Genomic DNA, 18684 nt, shown 5'->3' with positions numbered 1-18684 from the left:
ACAATCCTTTATCGTGTGAGTAGGAGAACGACATTTGCTGAAAATCTTGTTCTTGATATATCAAAATATCCCCCTGGTTCATTGCTTTTCTTTTTAGCTTTAGTTGCACGTTTCTTTTTTGTGATATTTGCATCCATGCTTGATTTGTACCTCTTATTTGAAGGCCGGCCATTTTTTTACACAATTAATGGTGGAAGAATAGAATCCACTGGAATAGATAAGTTTCTATTCTTGTCAACAATGACTATTCCTGATGAACCTACATTGCTAGATTCTACTTGAATGTCATGTTCAATGATATCTTTAGGAGTGTCTTTACTTGGATTTACATATACAATCTGGCATGTTGTCATACGAGACAGTCTATGTTCTACCAATTCCTTTTTACAGAGCATGAAATTTGATTTTGCAATTGCACAAGTTGTATCATCAATTTCTTCTTGATTAACTAGAGCAACAACATCAAAATACAACATCTTGTGCCTAACAGATCTAGCCTCTTCTTCATTTTCAGTAAAATTTGTTTGACCTGTTATCCGGATGGTTCCAACTCTTGCCTTCTTAGTCCACCTTTTCATGATATGACAATCTGGAATCTTTGATAAACCCCTAATCAAAAGTATCTACATTTTATCATACATAGTATTAATGTTTGATATTAAATTAAGAAGTGTCTATGATCAAATAGTACTGATGAAAATCATTAGTTAATTAATAATAAACTTACTCTAATTATATGGCTGCATATTACACCAAAATGCTGATATAGACCACATTCTCAATTATAGTATCCAATGTTTTCATCAACCATGATTATGTATTTCACTTTGCACCAAGAATCACGTGATTCCGCTTCAACATGCATCACCTCGAACATATTATCCTCTGAACTTCGTAGCAATATATACTTGGTTGATTTAACTAATTCCTTTTTGAATAGAGAGTACACTCTTGGTGTGTATATTATAGAAGCATGTCTCTCTAGAAGATATCCAAACTATAGTTTAATACTTCTCTCCAAAAATAATTAATATGTTAATGTTATGACATTTAACATAAGAATAGGTAATACAAAGTATAATTATCTGTATTCTTATCAAGTAATTCAATAAATTTACCTGTTTTGAATTCTTCTCAGCCATGGCATGACAACTTTCTCTATCATCTATTAGCTTTGTATATTGAGTAACAAATGCATTACTAGAAGATTTGCAAACAGTATATATCTTCAGCATGTGGCACATCCTAGCACAGAAAATCTTTTGAAAGTATGGTTTAGCCCACATTTCCCTTACTTCATAAGCTCTTATCATGAAAGCATCGTTCTTGAGACAATATTTATCAATTATAATCTGCCAAGATTTTTCAAACTCTTCAACCGTAAGCATATGATTTACTAACTTGTGGAAATCATCCGCAAATGTCTTGTATTTCTTGTATGTTTGTCCAAGAAGTTCATGAGCTCTCTTTAGGACATGCCATTTACACCATCTATGAGTGGTATTTGGTAATTTTGTTTTGATTGCATTAGCAATTGCAAGTGCCTGATCTGCAAATTATTGTCAAATTTTTCAATATTAATCTAATCAATAAACACATACTAAATTAAATAGTAGACATATCATAACAGTAAGAATAGTAACAAGAGCTTTACCACCCATCATTGCAACAAATTCCTTGAAAGCCCATTTGAAATTTTCAACCTTTTCATTTGTAAGCAATACTCCAGCAAAAATGACACTCTCAAAATGATTGCTGACCCAGGCAAACATTCCAAATGGCATATTGTAAATGTTTGTACCATAAGTAGTGTCAAATGTGATTGCATCTCCAAAATACTGATAAAGTTCCCTACTTCGTCCACTAGTCCACATTATAGCCTTCAACCTATTATCATCATCAACTTGTGCGGTAAATGCAAATATATCATCTTGCGCAATTTTCTCTCTAAAAAATTCTAACGTCTTGGCAATATCATTTTGTATGTTCTTGCTTGCTATTTGAGAACACACAGCTAAACGACACTTTTAGTGGTTGAACCATACATATCTAATATGACAAAAATTACCCTTGTAAGTGAAACATTATTTTGTCTCAAATGCTTAATAAGATCTCTTGCTGCTGGATCAATATGCTAATGAGAATACATGTGTTTCTTTTGACCACAATTTCAACAAGCTCATGGTTGTGTTCTTCTTTGAAACTTTTGACATACCATTCTCCACAATCATTCAAATGAACCCTAATTCAGCTTTGCAATCACATCTAATTGTTGACCTAATTGCATTCTTGTTTATACCCTGTGGAATAATAAAAAGTTTGTTAAAAACAACATATAAATAATACAATCATATAATTCTTTGTTGGTTAAACTAAATTATTAACAATACTCACACTGCGCTGACACTTGTACTCTTGCATTTCTGAATATCTTTGACATTCACAAAATTGTCTCCATTTTTGAGGCTAAAACCAAGAACCCAAGAATATGTGTTGTAAAAGTCATATGCTTCAGCTAGAGATCCAAACTTACCAACATAAGGTTTGAACATATCCAAAGATTTATCTTGACAGTATGATCTGATACCTTCTGTAGCAACCAGACCTCAAACAGTCTGATCTCTATGCTCCGGTGTCATCCCTGGATCAGTACTGCTGACACCACACAGTACTCGGAGGATTTATAACAGAGTAGAAATCACACACTTATTACATCGAGTGTCTCAAAAGAGAACTTATTACAATAAGTATGGCATAAGGCCATCTAATAACGATAACCGCGGAAGGCTTGGAAGATAAGTGAGTCCATCAACTCCAACGGCATCACTGAGTATAGAACCACGACCTAAAAACTCCTTAATCGTCGTCTGAGAAGTCTGCAACATTAACGTTGCAGCCCGAAACGGGTCAGCACATGGAATATGCTGGCAAGGTAACACGTAGAGAGTAATGGAATGAAACAGCTATACTATATGCATATTTGGCTGGTGGAAATCTCTATGGTTACAGTTTTGCGTAAAGCCAATTTTTCCCTACTTCAAAGGAATAAATTTATTTAACTATCATGGTAGTTGTTAAACATTGAGAATGGTTGACAGCATTCTCAATCCCAATTAAGCATCATCATTAAACAAAACCCAACAAAATTAATTTAGAGTAACATGTTGAGATTCACATGAAAATCCAAGTACTAGATACTCAAGATGTCCATAATCGGGGACACGGCTAACCATGATTAGTTTATTACACTCTGCAAAGGTTTGCGCACTTTTCCCCACAAGACTCGATCGCCTCCGTTTGGTTTCTCGCACTACATGGTGTTTGAGAAGACGGATGACCGAGACATAGTCTTTCAGAAGCGCTAGCACCTTACGATGGGTAGACCGTACCACCTACATCCCCTACATCTGCTAGTCTACCACTGTAAGAGTTCACACGACTTAGTCAACTATGCTAGAGCCCATAATAGCTTGTGGCTGCACACGGAAGTTTCTAGTATGAATAGTCTCATGATCCCTTTGAGCCTGGGTGGCGGTCCAAAAGAAAACAGGCAAGTCCTGGAATACCCAGGTGCCTCAATCCACCCAGATGTGTGTTTAAGTTGCCACCTTAGATAAGCCATTAATTAACAATGTCACATCTGTCATGGATTTCACTCACCCAATCCACGTCTACTAGCATAGCATGGCATAATAAGCAAACTTAGAAGTAACTCCCAAAGGTTTGATAATAAACAGGTAATAGGTACTACCTCATCTACTTCCCATCCCACAATTTAATTAGATCCTAATCATGCAATGTGTGAGGATTGATCTAATGCAATAAAACTGGGTAGTAGAAAAGGTATGATCAAAGTGTTACTTGCCTTGCTGATGATCCGCGAAACCTAACGATTCGAAGTAACAGGCGGCGGCTCCGGCGGTGCGCATGGATTCGAAGTAACAGGCGGCGGCTCGGGGCGGCGCTATTTAAAGGCTGCCCCCGAGCGGTGTCCCGCTCGGGTACGGCCCGAAGTCGGTTCATTTTTTTTATTCCGCTCGGAAGAAAATAAAAAGAAATACTAAACGGACTCCAAAAATTCCGAAATAAATTTTCATGGGTTTCTAAAATCAAGCCGCACAAGGTGAACATTTATTTGGGCCCTAAATGCAATTTTGAAAAACGCACTTTTTTTCCTAAATTCAAATAAAACACCGAAAAATTCCGAAATAAAATCTTATTTGATTTTATTATTAAATCCTCAATATTTCTTTATTTTGGGAAAGTCATTTTATTCCCTCTCTCATATTTTTGTAGTAGAAATAATTGATGATAAAATAAAAAAAATCAAATGATCCTATTCTCAAAATTTGAGAGAACTCAAATATGAAAATAACGAAATCCCCAACTCTCTCCGTGGGTCATTGAGTTGCGTAGAATTTCTAGGATCAACCAAAATGCAAAATAAAATATGATATGCATGATGATCTAATGTATAACATTCCAAATTGAAAATTTGGGATGTTACACCTTCTTTAATATCTCCATTTACCAAAGTACTAAAATAAAATCAATCGGTAGGTAGTAAATTTTATAATGACTATATTTAGAAAATTATACCTATTATCTTCCAGATTTACAGTGCCTTCTTCTTCATCAACTTTATATGCTAAAAATAAGTAATCTTCATCAGAGTAGTTTTTTCACCATTAACCTTTTCTTGAGTACCATTATTTGTTCCAAATTTAGGTTGAACTTCTTCAAGCTCATCATTGTATTCGTCGAAATAAATCCTTTCAATATAATATTTCTATGTAAGTCATTCTACTTAGACTAATAATATCAATACAAATACACTTGTTCCATACTTAAGATTTTGTTGAGAAAGAACGTCTCTTGCATCTGAAAAATCTTCAGATTGTTTTTTTCTGGAGCTTTCTTCAGCAATCTAAGTATCAACAATGCTATATTTTGAAAGAACATATAATTCATTTAGTATTCATATCCAGATTAACAAAGTATGTTGTAAGTTGGATTAAACTAAAATAAAAAAATACTCCCTATGTTCTAAAATTCTTGTCTTAGATTTGTCTAAATATGGATGTATCTAATACTAAAATGTGACTTGGTACATCTCTATATAGACAAATCTAAGACAAGGATTTTGGGATGGATGGAGTATCTATTAAGCTAAACCATACCTTGATGTGAACTAGGTTTGTCGGTCTTCTACCATATTTAGCAGATCCAGGAAGCTACCATTCATACATCCATTATCAACATCCATACCGACAAAATTAAAATCACACCAAAATTAGTTAGAAATTATAAATCAGGCAGATAGCACAGTGATATGTGAAAGTTATAGTACACAATGCAAAAATGTGAAATACAAGTATATTCATACATTCTACTGAAATTAGTTAAGAAATGTGAAATCATGCAGGTAGCACATTTAGACATGTGAAAACATATATTACACAAAAAAATAAGTGAAATAAGATAAAAATGTAATTGAAATATATACACTCCTGACTAATTATGCTTTCAAAGGCTGGTTCATACATAATATAATACTCCCTCCATTCCACAATGTAGTGCTTCCTCTATAACCACCAGTTATTTATGATTAAGAAGGAAAAATTATTAAGAATAAAACGATGATTCATAGCTGATCCATACCTGTGTGCTTTAGCTTTAACTTGTTCTTGCTTGATATGACAGATCTGTAACGGCGATGAAATACTTCCAGTGTTTCTATTTTCAATCTGTTGAACAAACTATACAGGCATAAATGATGGTCAAATAGTTCATCTAGAATGAACGGAGTGGAAGCAACATGCCGAAATCTAGCAAAAGAAGAAGGAAAGAAAACCTTGAAATAGAAGAAGAAAAAGTTGAGCAATGGAGAATAAGAGAGAAAGAATAGAGGATGCGGGGGAATGGATAGGAACAACGGGGAGTAGATATTTTCATCCTCATATTGACAAGAAAACAGAGGACCCAGGTACTATCGTAAAGAAAGAGGACAGTGTATAAGTCAGAACAGTCAATAGTATTTCACATGTATAGCAAATGTAAAATGTTTTCAACTTATACAGCAATCGCTAGCACCAATCTTGAAATAGCAGCGAACGGCTCGCGATCCACCGTTACATCACAGAACCGGACAAATTTCCGCTTCGTACTACGGCTTCGTTCCCCCACGAGTTGCGCACTCTTGGCGGTCTGGTCTTCCAAGTCAAGTCCACCACCCTTTCCACCACCGTCTTCCTCCCCAGGCTGAATATAAATACCTCCTCCTCCACCGGTCCTCCCCTCTACGCCTCACCAAACCCAAAACCACCGCCTCCTCGATCCCACATTCCACCATCCCTCCCGTTTCCGCCCGCAAATTGCCTCCTCCACCCAAACTCTAGGCCTCAAGCCCTCCGCCACGCTCCCCCTCCCGCTCCCGCTCTGCGGCAATTCGGCGAACAGCTCGCGCGCATCTCCCCGCGTTTCCACGGCCAGCCGGGCAACTTCTCCGAGCGCCCTCGCGATGGCGAACCACGAGGCCGCGGAGGCCGCCTCCATTCGCAACGAGGCCCGGGAGGTTCTAAGCCTCTACTCCGACGGTGAGCACGAGGCTGCGCTGGCCCGCGCCGTAGTGCTCGCCGCCGTGCACCCGGGCTCCGCGGTCGCTCTCAACCTCGCCGGATTGATCCACCGCCACGCCGCCCTCGTGGCGCGGAACGACACGGGCGCCCACGGCGACGACGAAGACGGCGACGAGAACGCGTCCGCGCTGGAGAAGTACCACCGCCACGCCGCCCTCGACGCCTTCTCCGCCGCTGCGCGTCTCGCCCCCAACTGCGTCGTCACCAACGCCGACCACGCCGTGGCGCTCGTCCACTGCCGTCGCTTCGAGGACGCGCAGAAGGAGTTTCTCCGCATGCTCGACACGGTCGCGAACAACGACCAAGCCGACCCGGCGCTGTACAGCGTGGTGTACGACATGAGCGGGGACTCGAGCATGAAGGGGAGAAAGCGCGACGCCGTGAAGAGCGCCAGCATCGCCATGGAGCGCTTCGCGGAAAAAATCAACCACAGGATTCTGCCATTGGAGGCCGCCAAGTTGCTGGACGCCAGCAATCTCGGCGGGCCTGCCGCCGATGAAGCGCGAGAGCGTGCAAAGCTTCTCGCCGAGACCTACCCCTACTCGCCGCGCGCCCAGCTACTCCGCGCGTACATCGACTTGGCACCAGTCCGTGCCCTCGATCCGGCAATGGACAAGAAGCAGCTTCTGCGCCGCGCGCTCACCACCGTGTCTCAAGCGGCACAAAACTTCGACCGCTCGCTCATGGTTGCCTTGTTCCACGCCAAGCTCTTGTTCGTCCTGGATAACTTTGATGCTGCGGAGCGAGAGTGCCGCCGGGCACTTCGCATCGAGACGCCGAATGACCCCAATTGGGATGACATACCTCCCATGGCTGCTCCTGGGCCAGATTCTGATGCCAGAGTATCTTATGTCAAGAAGCAGCTCCGTGTCTTGCTCAAGCAGATCATAGTTGTGGCTGCACTATACTGGTCCTCTATGAAGAATGCACCGCAGGGCCAACATGTCGTATCAGTGACGGTTGACACGCTGCATGCGCACTATGATGGAATCGACAAGTCGGCAGCAAAGACCATATCTGATGCAACACGCTTTCTCAAGAATCAGGACTCATGGAGTTTCTGGATTTGCCTCAATTCCCGTTGTGATGGCAAGAAGTTTCCGGACACTAGTTCGCTCTGGCAACACACGTGCAGCAAGCACCGAGATGAGCTCTGGGGGAAGCTGCAGTCACTTATAGATCCAGAATATTGGGAAAATACATCACAGGATGATCACTCGTTGGTTGGGATAACTCTCAGCCGCCAGTCTGACACCTTCCTTTTACCAAGGGTGCAGGATATGTTTGAATCCTTGCTGCTTTCACCATCTGTTGGAATACAGGCAGAGCCCTTCGCTGAAATGCGACAAAGGAAATGCAGAGAAGGATCTGAGATCCTTGGGAGCATCAGGGAGAAGCTGAGGATGTTGCCTAAAGATACACTTAGCACTGAGGTCTAGGACTTCTACATATGGCATGGTTTCAATTTAGCATTCTTCCTTAGTTCACTGTTCTGCTGATAGTGATGTTTATCAGACTAATGATTGGCTTGCTTGTTCATTGCAGTTTCAGGAGTGCTGTTCTGGAATAGAGAAATTGTGGCTAAAGTTTCTTGAAGTTACTGTTGTGGACTATCGTGAAATCATTCTTCCCCTTGCGAGATCATACCAATGGGTCTGTTAACATCTGCAGTGATTAGTTTTTATAGTTATATATGCCCATTGTTGGCTCAACTGCCCATATTGTGTGCTACTGCTAACTGATAACCATCTTTGCAGATAGAATTGAAGAAACGGATTCCTTTTTATCTAAATCATCCTGGTAGTAGGCGTATTGGATTTGCTGATGCCAATATTGATATTATATGTGGTAAATTCCTGCTGCCCAATGAATTTGTGTTAACTCATGTCACATTGATTTTTCCAGCAGCCTTTTGTTCTTCTGCTGTCAAAGCAAATAATTAAGTTATATCTCAGCGATCTAAACCTGGCATTGCCCTAGTCTGCTTGTTTTATGCCTCCTTGATTCAGAGGAATTTCTATGTAGTTTATTAGTATTTCCATCCTTGGGAATTTTGAGTACTGCTCCCTCCGTTCCAAATTAAGTGTCTTAACTTTGTACTAACTTTAATACAGTACAAAGTTGTACTAAGGTTGAGACACTTATTTTGGGGCGGATGGAGCACTATGTTAGAGGTTTTTTTACAGTGTAATATTCTATTAGAAGTTATCTGGTATGTAGGATTTGAATCCTTAGGATGTCCTCTTTTCCTATAGGCCACTTTGCACTCAGTTCCAAAGGAAAATCTCCATTCAGTCTAACCTCTTGGAAAATACTTTTTTGAATTAGCAAATATGTTGTTGCATGCTCTCAGTTCTTACAATATAAAATATGCTCTGTTATGTCACTAATACTTCTTACAATTTCATAATACAGGAACTTCTGGCCAATCTGTCAAGGAAATGGCAAGCACCTCCAGTTCTCAACAAAGCCTTACTGTTTCCAACAAGAACAATGCTGATAAAGAATTGTCTATCTTGAGTGTAATCATACAGGTAAGAGACACTCGCATCTGGTCATGTGATCTTTTAACAACCAGCCTATAATTTCCTATGTATGTCTTCCTGTCATCGGGCAATCTGAAAGACCAGCCTATAATTTCCTTTGTATGTGTGCAGTCATTGTGCAATCTGAGGCATTTCAGAGATAAACTTCTGATGGGTCCACTTGTATGGATACCGTCAGTTGAAAATCCCTGCATTGCACAGCAATTTTATGAAATCTTGTCTTCTTGGGAGAAAAACGACCACCACTTAACCGATGTTGTACTGACTTGCATGAAGACTCTTCTCTGCAGAGTTGTTGATTACAGCACTTTTTATGAAAAGGTTAGACCTTAATCACCATTGCTTATATTTGCAAGACCGTTTAAACAAAAATTAATTGAAGTTAGATTACAACGTGAAAGCAGAGTATGTAAACTAGTTCGGTGCTGATGCTACCTTCAATTTATTTTATTTGCATGTGTCCATTTCTTACTTTGTGGTCATTTTGGAGGTCTGCAACTGTTTTGAACAAAACATAGATGTGGTATCTTACACTCCAGAGGGAAACAGTCCTAGTTCATACCAGAATTAACTTCTTTTTTCTTGTTATTTACTGTAATTTATGCATGCTGAATATTGATACCAAGTATATGCACCAGAATGAGCGAATTTAGGTACTCCCTAAAGAAATATAAGAGCGTTTCGTAAAGAAATATAATGCGTTTAGATAACGCTCTTATATTTCTTTACTGAGGGAGTATGTTGTTATTATAAGCTCTGTTGTGTTTTGCATCGCTGTTGTGTTTCTTTTACGTTGTGTGTAAAGTATTGTCCTAAAAACAACTGCATTCTGCGTCTGTCCTATATGATCATGCACGCAATTAGTAATCCTGAATTCCTGGTGAATCAATTCTGCAGGTTGGGAAAACGTTTGCTTCTGAGATTGTGGCCACAATTCTCATTGAATTGCATATGTCAGAAACTTGTTCGCGTTTTAGAGAAAACAAGGGGACCAAGAGACATGTAGTGAACTCAGTCACGTGCGGAGATTGCATATGCCCAACACATTATCTTTTTGGGATCAAATTCGATGCTCAAATCAGCTGTAGGTGTGGGAAGTCTTCCGGTGAATACCTGTATACCACACTTTTCCATAAACTTGATGTCGGTTCACCTCAAACAGCAAAGGTATGCTGTATGCAATAGTTTTCTTCCTTCCTAGCAAACATTGTATAGGTGGATATTGACGCAAGAGTATTCTAGAAAGTAGGAAATATTGACAAGAGGTTTTAATTGTCCTTGTACAGATCAAGTCCTTTGCAGAGCTTCCGGTTCTATTGGATGAACAGTTTCGCGAGGACAACAAATGCGACCATTGTGGAAGTCTGCAGAATATTGATCTCTTTCTTTCAAACACACCACACTTCTTTACAATAGGTAATGCTACTTGTCTCAAATTATAAGTTGGCTTTTATTTTATTCATACATCATAGCTTGCAGTAGTTTACACCAACAAATATTCATCATGTTGGCAGTTTTGAACTGGCTGGGTGACAGTGAAAGCCAGGACGCACTATCTGAAGTTCTGGCTGGCATCACGTCTCCCCTTGACACTGAGTTCTTTTGCAGAAGTGCTCATTCTGCAGCTATGTATGCTGTCACCTCCATGGTACGTGCACAGCAAACTATTCTATTTTCCTAAATTGAATTGTTAATGGAGCTGAACAAATACTTTTATCATTTACTCCCTCCGTTCCTAAATATTTGTCTTTCTAGAGATTTCAACAAGTGACTACATACGGAGCAAAATGAGTGAATCTACACTCTAAAATAAGTCTATATACATCCGTATGTTATAGTCCATTTGAAATCTCTAAAAAGACAGATATTTAGGAAAGGAGGGAGTAATTCTCATGTTAAGGTAATCCTGAAATGAGAAAAAGCAATGAGCTATTTGTATTGGTTGACGTTTTCATGACCTTTTATAAGTTGTGTTGCTAATTATTTACTGTTCCTTGACTGTTACTGGAGGCCAAGTTGGTATTGTTCTAAGACTGAAGCAAGGTTCTTATTTTTGTGGAACAAAACGGATCATGGTTAAATGGCGTTGTCACCTGGTTCAAATTGCCTAGGTTATATTGACAAGGCATTTTGCTGCTATTTCTAAAGAAGTGGATAGAAGGTTTAAACTATGATACATCATATCTGAGTTGGTTCGTACTTGGAGTTGGAGAGATATTTGCAAGTTTTTGAATGGTCCTATCTGTGGCATATTTTTTCCTGCCTACTTCACTTATATCAAGATATTTAGAAGACTTGACAGAAGAATTTCAGCAAGAATCAATAGCTTGTGTGATCCTTATGTCGCTGAGTTCTTTTTATAAACGTTCCATTGATTGAACGGTTGAAGAAGTATCATATGTAGGTAAACTGGTTAGACCTTTTAAAGTCTGCTGCTCTCACAAGTATATTTTGCATTATTTTCCTTCCCTTTATAGCGAATAGGAAATGGCCTCATCAAATCACATGGAGTGGTTGCAGAACATCTGCTGGAGTAACCTTTTATCTGCACACTTCTCTCTCTCTCTCTCTCTCTCTCTCTCTCTCTCTCTCTCTCTCTCTGTTTACTCTTCTGTTGCTTTGAGTATTAGTACATGCCTATTGCAAGGTTGGTTTAATGCTCTGGTTACTTAATTTGCCTGCTTACATATGGAAGCATAGTCACTCTTTGCAAATGCAGTGCAATTTAGCATCCATCTTATGCTACCTTGCAATCCAAACTCTTGCAGATCTGCTATGCTGATGACCGCTACGTCTGCTTTGCTCGAGACGAGGACAAGTGGGTCATATATGGCTTCGAGACTGTCGAGGTAAGTTACTCGTGACTCCTGGGTGTTGATCAAGGCCCTGTATTCTTTCTTGTAGCCATTTTATTCTTAACTTGCTGATTTGTTGGTGTGAACTTCCTCCATGCAGAGAGAAGATAGTTGGGAGCATTTGCTAGAACGTTTCAAGGACTGCAAGCTCCAGCCTGAAGTTCTATTTTTCGAGGTCATCAAGTAGACTGTTGTATAGCTTTGCAGAATGCAAACCTCTGTCTGACGATCAGAGCCAACTCTGGACCCAGTTTTTTTTTGTTTCATTGCCACCATTTTGATGCTGTTTCACTTGGTCACTCTGACATTGAATACAGATAAATTCTTCAGAGATGGTATAAATTGTTCTGTGTGTTCTTAACTCGAAAGAAGGGCTTTCTGGTATTTTTCTTTGGAAGTTGGAACTGATGAGTGGTGCATGTCTTGACTTCTAATGTCACATTTAATGGCACCACGCCGTTTTCTCTTAAGCCATAATGTTGATAATGGCTAGCTGAGAGAAATGATTTTGATGCATCACCATCAGGAATCCACTGTAGGCTGTTTTTATTTCCTTTCTCTGAGTTTTCTTTGTTAAGGTAGGCTCTAGGCTTCCGTTGTCTGTTTATGGCCCATCGGCCTTTGTTTGTATCTGGCGTCATCTTGATACAAGATGACGCTCATTTGGATGCGTGTTTGAGAAGAAGAAAAATTGTTTCAGTTTTGTCGTTGAAAATGTCGACCCTTTTCATAGATATGAGTATTGGGACTAGGTACTAAAATTGATGCTATTATAGTCTTGTTGTAGGAGATAGTTTCGAGAGAGGGGGTTGGGCATACCATTATCCTCTTTTTTCTTTTTTCCTTTTCCTTTTTTACATTGATAAAACTCTCCTCCTAACCATCCCAGCTTAATCCTCCTAACTATCCCAGCTTAATGCCATACCCTGTAATTTACAACACGTGAGCCCACAAATACTAATACACACAGGTTCATCAGACAGTACAGTAATTCTACCGATATTAATTAATCACATGCACAGCCGCACCTAAATCCGGGAAGGATCCATCACCTTCTGTCCTGCACCACCACTTAGAATCGGACAGAAGCAGAAAAATTCTCGGAGGGAGCAGCTGTAGTGCAGGTATCAGATCCAAGAACGAAACCTTACTGATTTTGTTACAACTAGCGATAGTCACGTTCGTTCCACCTCAGCAAGAAGAGGCAACGATGTAACTGATAGTACTAGATCTATACAACAGATGGAGAAAGAAAAGAAAATGAGATGCACAAGTTGACTTCTGCTGGGTGACTCAGACTACGACGAACAAATGGGTGTCTCTGTGTCTAATTCCTAAGTGTGTGTCTCTGAACCAGTGAGGAAATGCTCACTGGTTTAGAGACACGTCCCAATAGAACTGCTACTGCTTACAAATGCTTCCCAGTGAACAAATGAGCATTTCCTCACTGGTTAGACATCCCAATAGAACTGCTACTGCTTACAAATGACACTTAGATAGAGCATCCCCAACGGGGATGATGATGACTCTGAGGACAATGACTAATATCGAGAGTCCGAGGAAGATTTAAGCCTCGGACCCGACGAATTCGATATCCCCGAAGAGCCACTTGATGATCCTCGGTTACAGGCATTCCGCCGGCGGCTAATTAGCACCCCCAAGAGCATTAGACCGTCCGATCTATATCTGACGGATAGAAAACAAACTATGGCAATGTTGCAAAAAGATACCCGCACCACTCATAATTTGGCAAACAAATAAAGTGACCGCAATTTTGATGGAACTGCACAAGAGAATAATATAATCACTGCATGCAGTGACATTTGAAAATAGACATAGAAAGATTGGATAGTCACTTCATGGACTGCACAAAAGTAGTACTGTACTATTTATTGGCCAACACTAGGTGCTTCATTGCTTTGTATGATTATACAATGGGCATCATTTTGCCTAAGTTAAAGTTTGTATTCTGAAAATAGTCTCGCCGTGTGATCGAGAGAAGACCAAATCATATTGCAATGGATGTTCCTCCATCATGTGTGGTTCATGCATTCTCATGGTTCCAGCTGTTGGTGAAACCACTTACGTTTGCAGGAGGAATTGTAGACTTCACAAACAAATTTGTCTTTCACTTTGTATTGAATGTTGGCCCAGAGAAGCATCCATGTTAGTAGGAAGAACATATGTTTTTCTAGATCTTTGCTTTTGGAGCTACATATTTTTATATGATCTGTGAATCATTGAGATGCATTAACATGTTGATCTTATGTATGAGAATCGTACTAGTTGGTTGTGAATTTGGGCTACTAATGTGGACATATTACAATGTCAGGCCTATGAGTCTCGTGTGAACATTTCGAACGGATCGGCTCTTACTACTGTGCATAGCATGATCCTTATTTCTATGTTCTCAGTGTTTACAAGTTATTAGCAGGTCCTTATTTCTGTTCGTTCAGTGTTTATAAGTCGTTGATCGATCACTAGCTAGCCTACTAATACACTCCTGACAGTTTTAGTTGCGACGCAAGATCTGAAGTAGCAGTTTTTTTGAATAAAAATGCATTCCTCTGAAGAAACTGACATGCTGTTCTGAGGAAAATGCCATGCGAATCTGAAGAAACTGCCAGCAAAAACGTTTGCAAATGCCTTATCTCCCATCATACGTTCATCCGCTATTGCGATCCTACACATACACTATCCGACCGACTCGACCCTACGCGAATAACCAGCGGATCACGCACGTACCTCATCTGGATGAATCGAGCACACTCATTTGACCGTCATGCCCACGTGCGGCCCAGCACGGACATGATGCACCACTGACGGGACGGGACATGACGACACAGTCATAATTTCAGTTTTTCTAGTTTCCACGGCAAGCTGGCGCGCTAAGCCATGCATGCTTATGCATTGAATTCCGATGACCGCGATGACCGTCGCGTTTCCCGCGACACGCTGGTTCACCTACCTTCCGTCTATAATTACTGGTTCCCGACGTTCTTTGATGGCATTATCACCCAACTCGCCCTATCCTCATAAGCCCCCACCGGCCTAATGTCGCTCGCCACTTGTCCTCGCTCTCGCCACGTCCGTCATGCCCCCGCCCGTCCGCAATAGGCGACACCGAAGGCGGTCACCGCCAGAACTAGTGTTCGCTTTTTCACCGGAAGGCAGACGGAGGGAGGAGGCATGCTATCGGTCTTTAGATGGCAATGCGGAGTATCAGGACTTGTTGGAGCGCGACCGCCTGGCAGAGGAGCAGCGTATCGCCGATTTGCGCCGCCAGTGGGGCATGGAGCAGCAGCGCATCAACACTTTGAGTCACGAGCAGAGCGCCCACAACTGGGCCAACTACGTGCAGGCCGGCGCCCGGCAGATAGCCCTGGAGGCTGTCGGGCACGCACGCGTTCACGACGCCGAATTTTACTACCAGCTCATCAAGTGGGTTTCCTGCTTAGAAGCTGAAGCTTTGGTGGACCACGCCGGCATGGAAAGGGCCAATGCGCGCGAGCAACGCGCCCTATCGCACCTCTGGCAAGTCCGAGGCGAGGAGGAGGACGTCGGTGCCGGCATTTAGCGTGTACCGCAGATGGCGGCCGGCATCGTCTAGTTAGCGAGTAAGTTAGTACTTGTACACTACTAGAGTATTACTGGGAGTAGATAGTTAACTTGGCTATGATGGTTGTCAACGTGGAAGTTCAGTACTCTATATCTAGATCAGACCTGTTACTTTGCTCTGAATGTTGAACTTTCCGTTTGAACATATGGAATGGGTTGTTATTTTTTTAAATGGGCTGTATTTGTCCGCCACAAGTTTAGAGGATGACTTGCGGGCCTACTAGGTTGACGTGTACACAATCAGGAGATGAATGTACGTGGAGAGGATGACAGCAGGGACCCACCAGGGTCATGGCAGTACACAAGCAAGTGCCTCCTTATTTCAAGCCAAAAAATGGTTCCTCCTAATGGATTTCTGACATCTGGATCCCATGCCATTGTCAACGTAATCAATAAACGAGAGAATTGCACAACGAGCGGCTGACATCAGGGACCCAGGAGCTCGCCTAGTTATTTTTGTTTTTTGCGACAGAAGCAGGGTGTCAACTGGGCTGTGCGGGGCACTCTGGCCTGTCTAGCTAGCCTTCTCTTTTATGTTTACCACAAGACAAGCCCAGTAGTTTTTTTCTTTCTGAAAATGCTTAGCCCAGTTTTTTTGTTCTTTTGCAGAATACCCAACCAAGGCCTACTTGCTTTGTCAGCCCTGCTTGTCTAGTTTTTCTCTTTCAAGACGAGGAGAGCTTCATTCGGCTTGTCTAGAAAATGGGCTATCAGTAATGAGAAATGGGTTGTACATTTTTAAAATACATCAAATCGACAATTAGTTTCAAATTTCTTTTTATTTCATTTCAAGATTTTAAATTCCATTGATTTTTATGCATGGACAATTATTTGGATTTTATATTAATATAAATTTATTTTTAAAATTAGTTTGAATGTGACTCCAAAATTTCAGGATTAAAAACAGTTCGGACCGCAACGAAATATGCAAAATTCCGTATAATTTTTTAACCGTGGCCACAATATGGGTTGTAATTTATTAGAAATAATGACAGATGGGTTGTATGCTGTTTTTCATAGATTTGAGGTTGACTTGTGTGTCTACTATAGGTTGCGCATACGCTTTCCTAAAAAAAGGTTGACGCACACGCTACGCCGTGTCAACTTAGTCAATGCACGAGAGTAGTAACTGTTGGATGTCCATCCAACGGCCGTCGTGCTTCTTCAATATCTACTCTTCCTCCTCCAGCCGTTCAAACAAGCGCCGGCGGGACTGCATGCTCCCTCCTCCCGTGGCCGACTGTGCTGTCGCGTAGGCCTCACGGCCCCACCCTACTCCCATCGCTGGCCTGGCCATCCCTCTACTCACCCACACCTGTTGTTATTCTCTAACGACGGTAGACGAACCAGTCAACCCTCGTACTCCTCTCCGCGTGGGCATCCACTACCGCGTCTTCCCCTTCCAGGCCTCGCCGTCGTCCACTGCCCTGGTGCTCTCGGCGCGGCATGGTCAACGAACGACATCCATCGGAAGTGGACTGTACGTGGAGAGGCTGATAGCTGGGTCCACAGCCACACACAAGGAAATGCCTCCTTATTACGCGCAAAATATTGATTCCTTCACCTGACAGCTGGGACCCACCTGAAGGGCCTCTCTATTTCACGAAAAAAACATTCCCCCCACTGACAGTTCGGACCCACCAGCTATATCTTCTCATGCAAGGAAGTGCCTCCTTATTATGCACAAAAAAATGAATACCCCCCTGCTAGCTGGGACCCACCATAGTTGGAGGCTGACTTGTGGGCCTACTAAGTTGACGCGGATGGAGGGCTTTGTCAACTTAGTCAATATGAACGATTCTAGCTCCAGTGACCGTACGATGTCCATCCAACGGCCGTAGTGCTTCTTCAACCTCTGGTGTTCTTACTCCAGCCGCCCAAACCAGCACTGGTTGTGCCACCTGCTCCTGCCTCCCGTGGCCAGCTGTGCTACCGCGCAGGCCTGACCGCCCCATCCTACTCCAACCTCTGGCCAGGCCGTCCCTCTATTCACCCACAACCCCTGTTATTCTGCGGCGATGGCAGCCTCATACCGCAGCCGAACCAGTCAACCCTCGTACTCCTCTCCGCGTGGGCATCCACTACTGCTTCTTCCCCGGCTCTGCATCGTCCCATTCCTAAGCCTCGTCGCCGTCCACCGCCTTGGTGCTCTCGGCGCGGCGTGGTCAATGTGGTCAAGGAACAGACTTTCATCGGAAGAGTAGTGTACGTGGAGAGGCTGATAGCTAGGTCCACGGACGCAGCAAGAAAGTGCCTCCTTATTACATGCAAAATAATGATTCCTCCACCTGACAGCAGGGACCCACCGAACAGGCCACCGTATTTTGCAAAAAAACATTTCCCCCCTGACTGCTGGGACCCACCAGCTACATCTTCGCACGCAAGGAAGTGCGTCCATATTACGGGCAAAAAATATGATTCTCCCCCTGACAGCTAGGACCCACCAGTTATATCTTCGCACGCAAGGAAGTGCCTCCTACCTCCCTGACAGCTGGGACCCACCCGACCGAACCGTACGTAGGGTTGTCTGTCTGGTCGCGAATGTGTACATACATACTGGTCGACCAGTCTGTCTACAGGCTGCAACGATGAACCGTGGCCGAGTAAGGAAGGGCACGTGTCGTAGTAGAGGTGCAGATGTAGCATGTCACGTAGTCCCATCAATATTGTGTACACGTACGTATAGCCAGGGTGCAAGAAAGTAAATACGACCACGTACGTACATATGGGCGGGGTCTCGAATGCCTACTCGCGCATACGTATGGCCAGGGCTCATGTACATGGAGAGGCAGCGGAGAGCAGCGACGGTGTCATGTTCATCGGAAGCCAACCGACTGGGTCAAAACAAAGAAATTGCGTCCCCGTGTTCATCGGGAGCCAACACTATAAAAAAAAGACACATCCGTGACATTTTGGGCCGAACAATTTTTTTATGTCATGCTTATGACACTTCTATGACGATAATTGTGACAAAACCCAGTATCATCATAGATGTGGTGGGCTCCTACTTCTATGACAAAAAAATCA

General features: G+C 42.2%; 1 protein-coding gene across 3 annotated transcripts; it reads left to right on the top strand.

Moving 5' to 3' along the window:
• The first annotated feature begins 6215 nt into the window (after positions 1-6215).
• On the top strand, positions 6216-12407 carry LOC125508070. Of its 3 annotated transcripts, none has more exons than XR_007283213.1 (11): positions 6216-8071; positions 8184-8291; positions 8396-8486; positions 9054-9172; positions 9296-9505; positions 10082-10351; positions 10471-10600; positions 10699-10832; positions 11195-11588; positions 11953-12033; positions 12140-12240. XR_007283213.1 is itself a non-coding variant. In XM_048672652.1 (10 exons), exons 1-10 carry the CDS (start codon positions 6521-6523, stop codon positions 12224-12226), a joined length of 2781 nt encoding a protein of 926 aa, XP_048528609.1. In that variant the 5' UTR covers positions 6217-6520; the 3' UTR covers positions 12227-12407. The 3 variants fall into 3 exon arrangements, 1 of the variants encoding a protein (XP_048528609.1); XR_007283214.1 differs by having other exon boundaries at positions 11195-11584; positions 12140-12239; XM_048672652.1 differs by lacking the exon at positions 11195-11588 and having other exon boundaries at positions 6217-8071; positions 12140-12407.
• The last annotated feature ends 6277 nt before the right edge of the window (positions 12408-18684 follow it).

This window comes from Triticum urartu, chromosome 5, assembly GCF_003073215.2.
Source record: "Triticum urartu cultivar G1812 chromosome 5, Tu2.1, whole genome shotgun sequence".
Lineage (NCBI taxonomy): Eukaryota > Viridiplantae > Streptophyta > Magnoliopsida > Poales > Poaceae > Triticum > Triticum urartu.
The sequence above is the reverse complement of the archived record's forward strand: the minus strand, read 5'-3'. Positions and strand labels throughout refer to the sequence as shown.

Coding starts and splice junctions, on each gene's coding strand:
- LOC125508070 (XM_048672652.1), top strand. CDS start 6,521: ATGGCGAACCACGAGGCCGCGGAGGCCGCCTCCATTCGCAACGAGGCC. Junction 9,506..10,081: donor ACAGCACTTTTTATGAAAAG/GTTAGACCTTAA, acceptor TCAATTCTGCAG/GTTGGGAAAACGTTTGCTTC. Junction 10,601..10,698: donor ACCACACTTCTTTACAATAG/GTAATGCTACTT, acceptor TCATGTTGGCAG/TTTTGAACTGGCTGGGTGAC.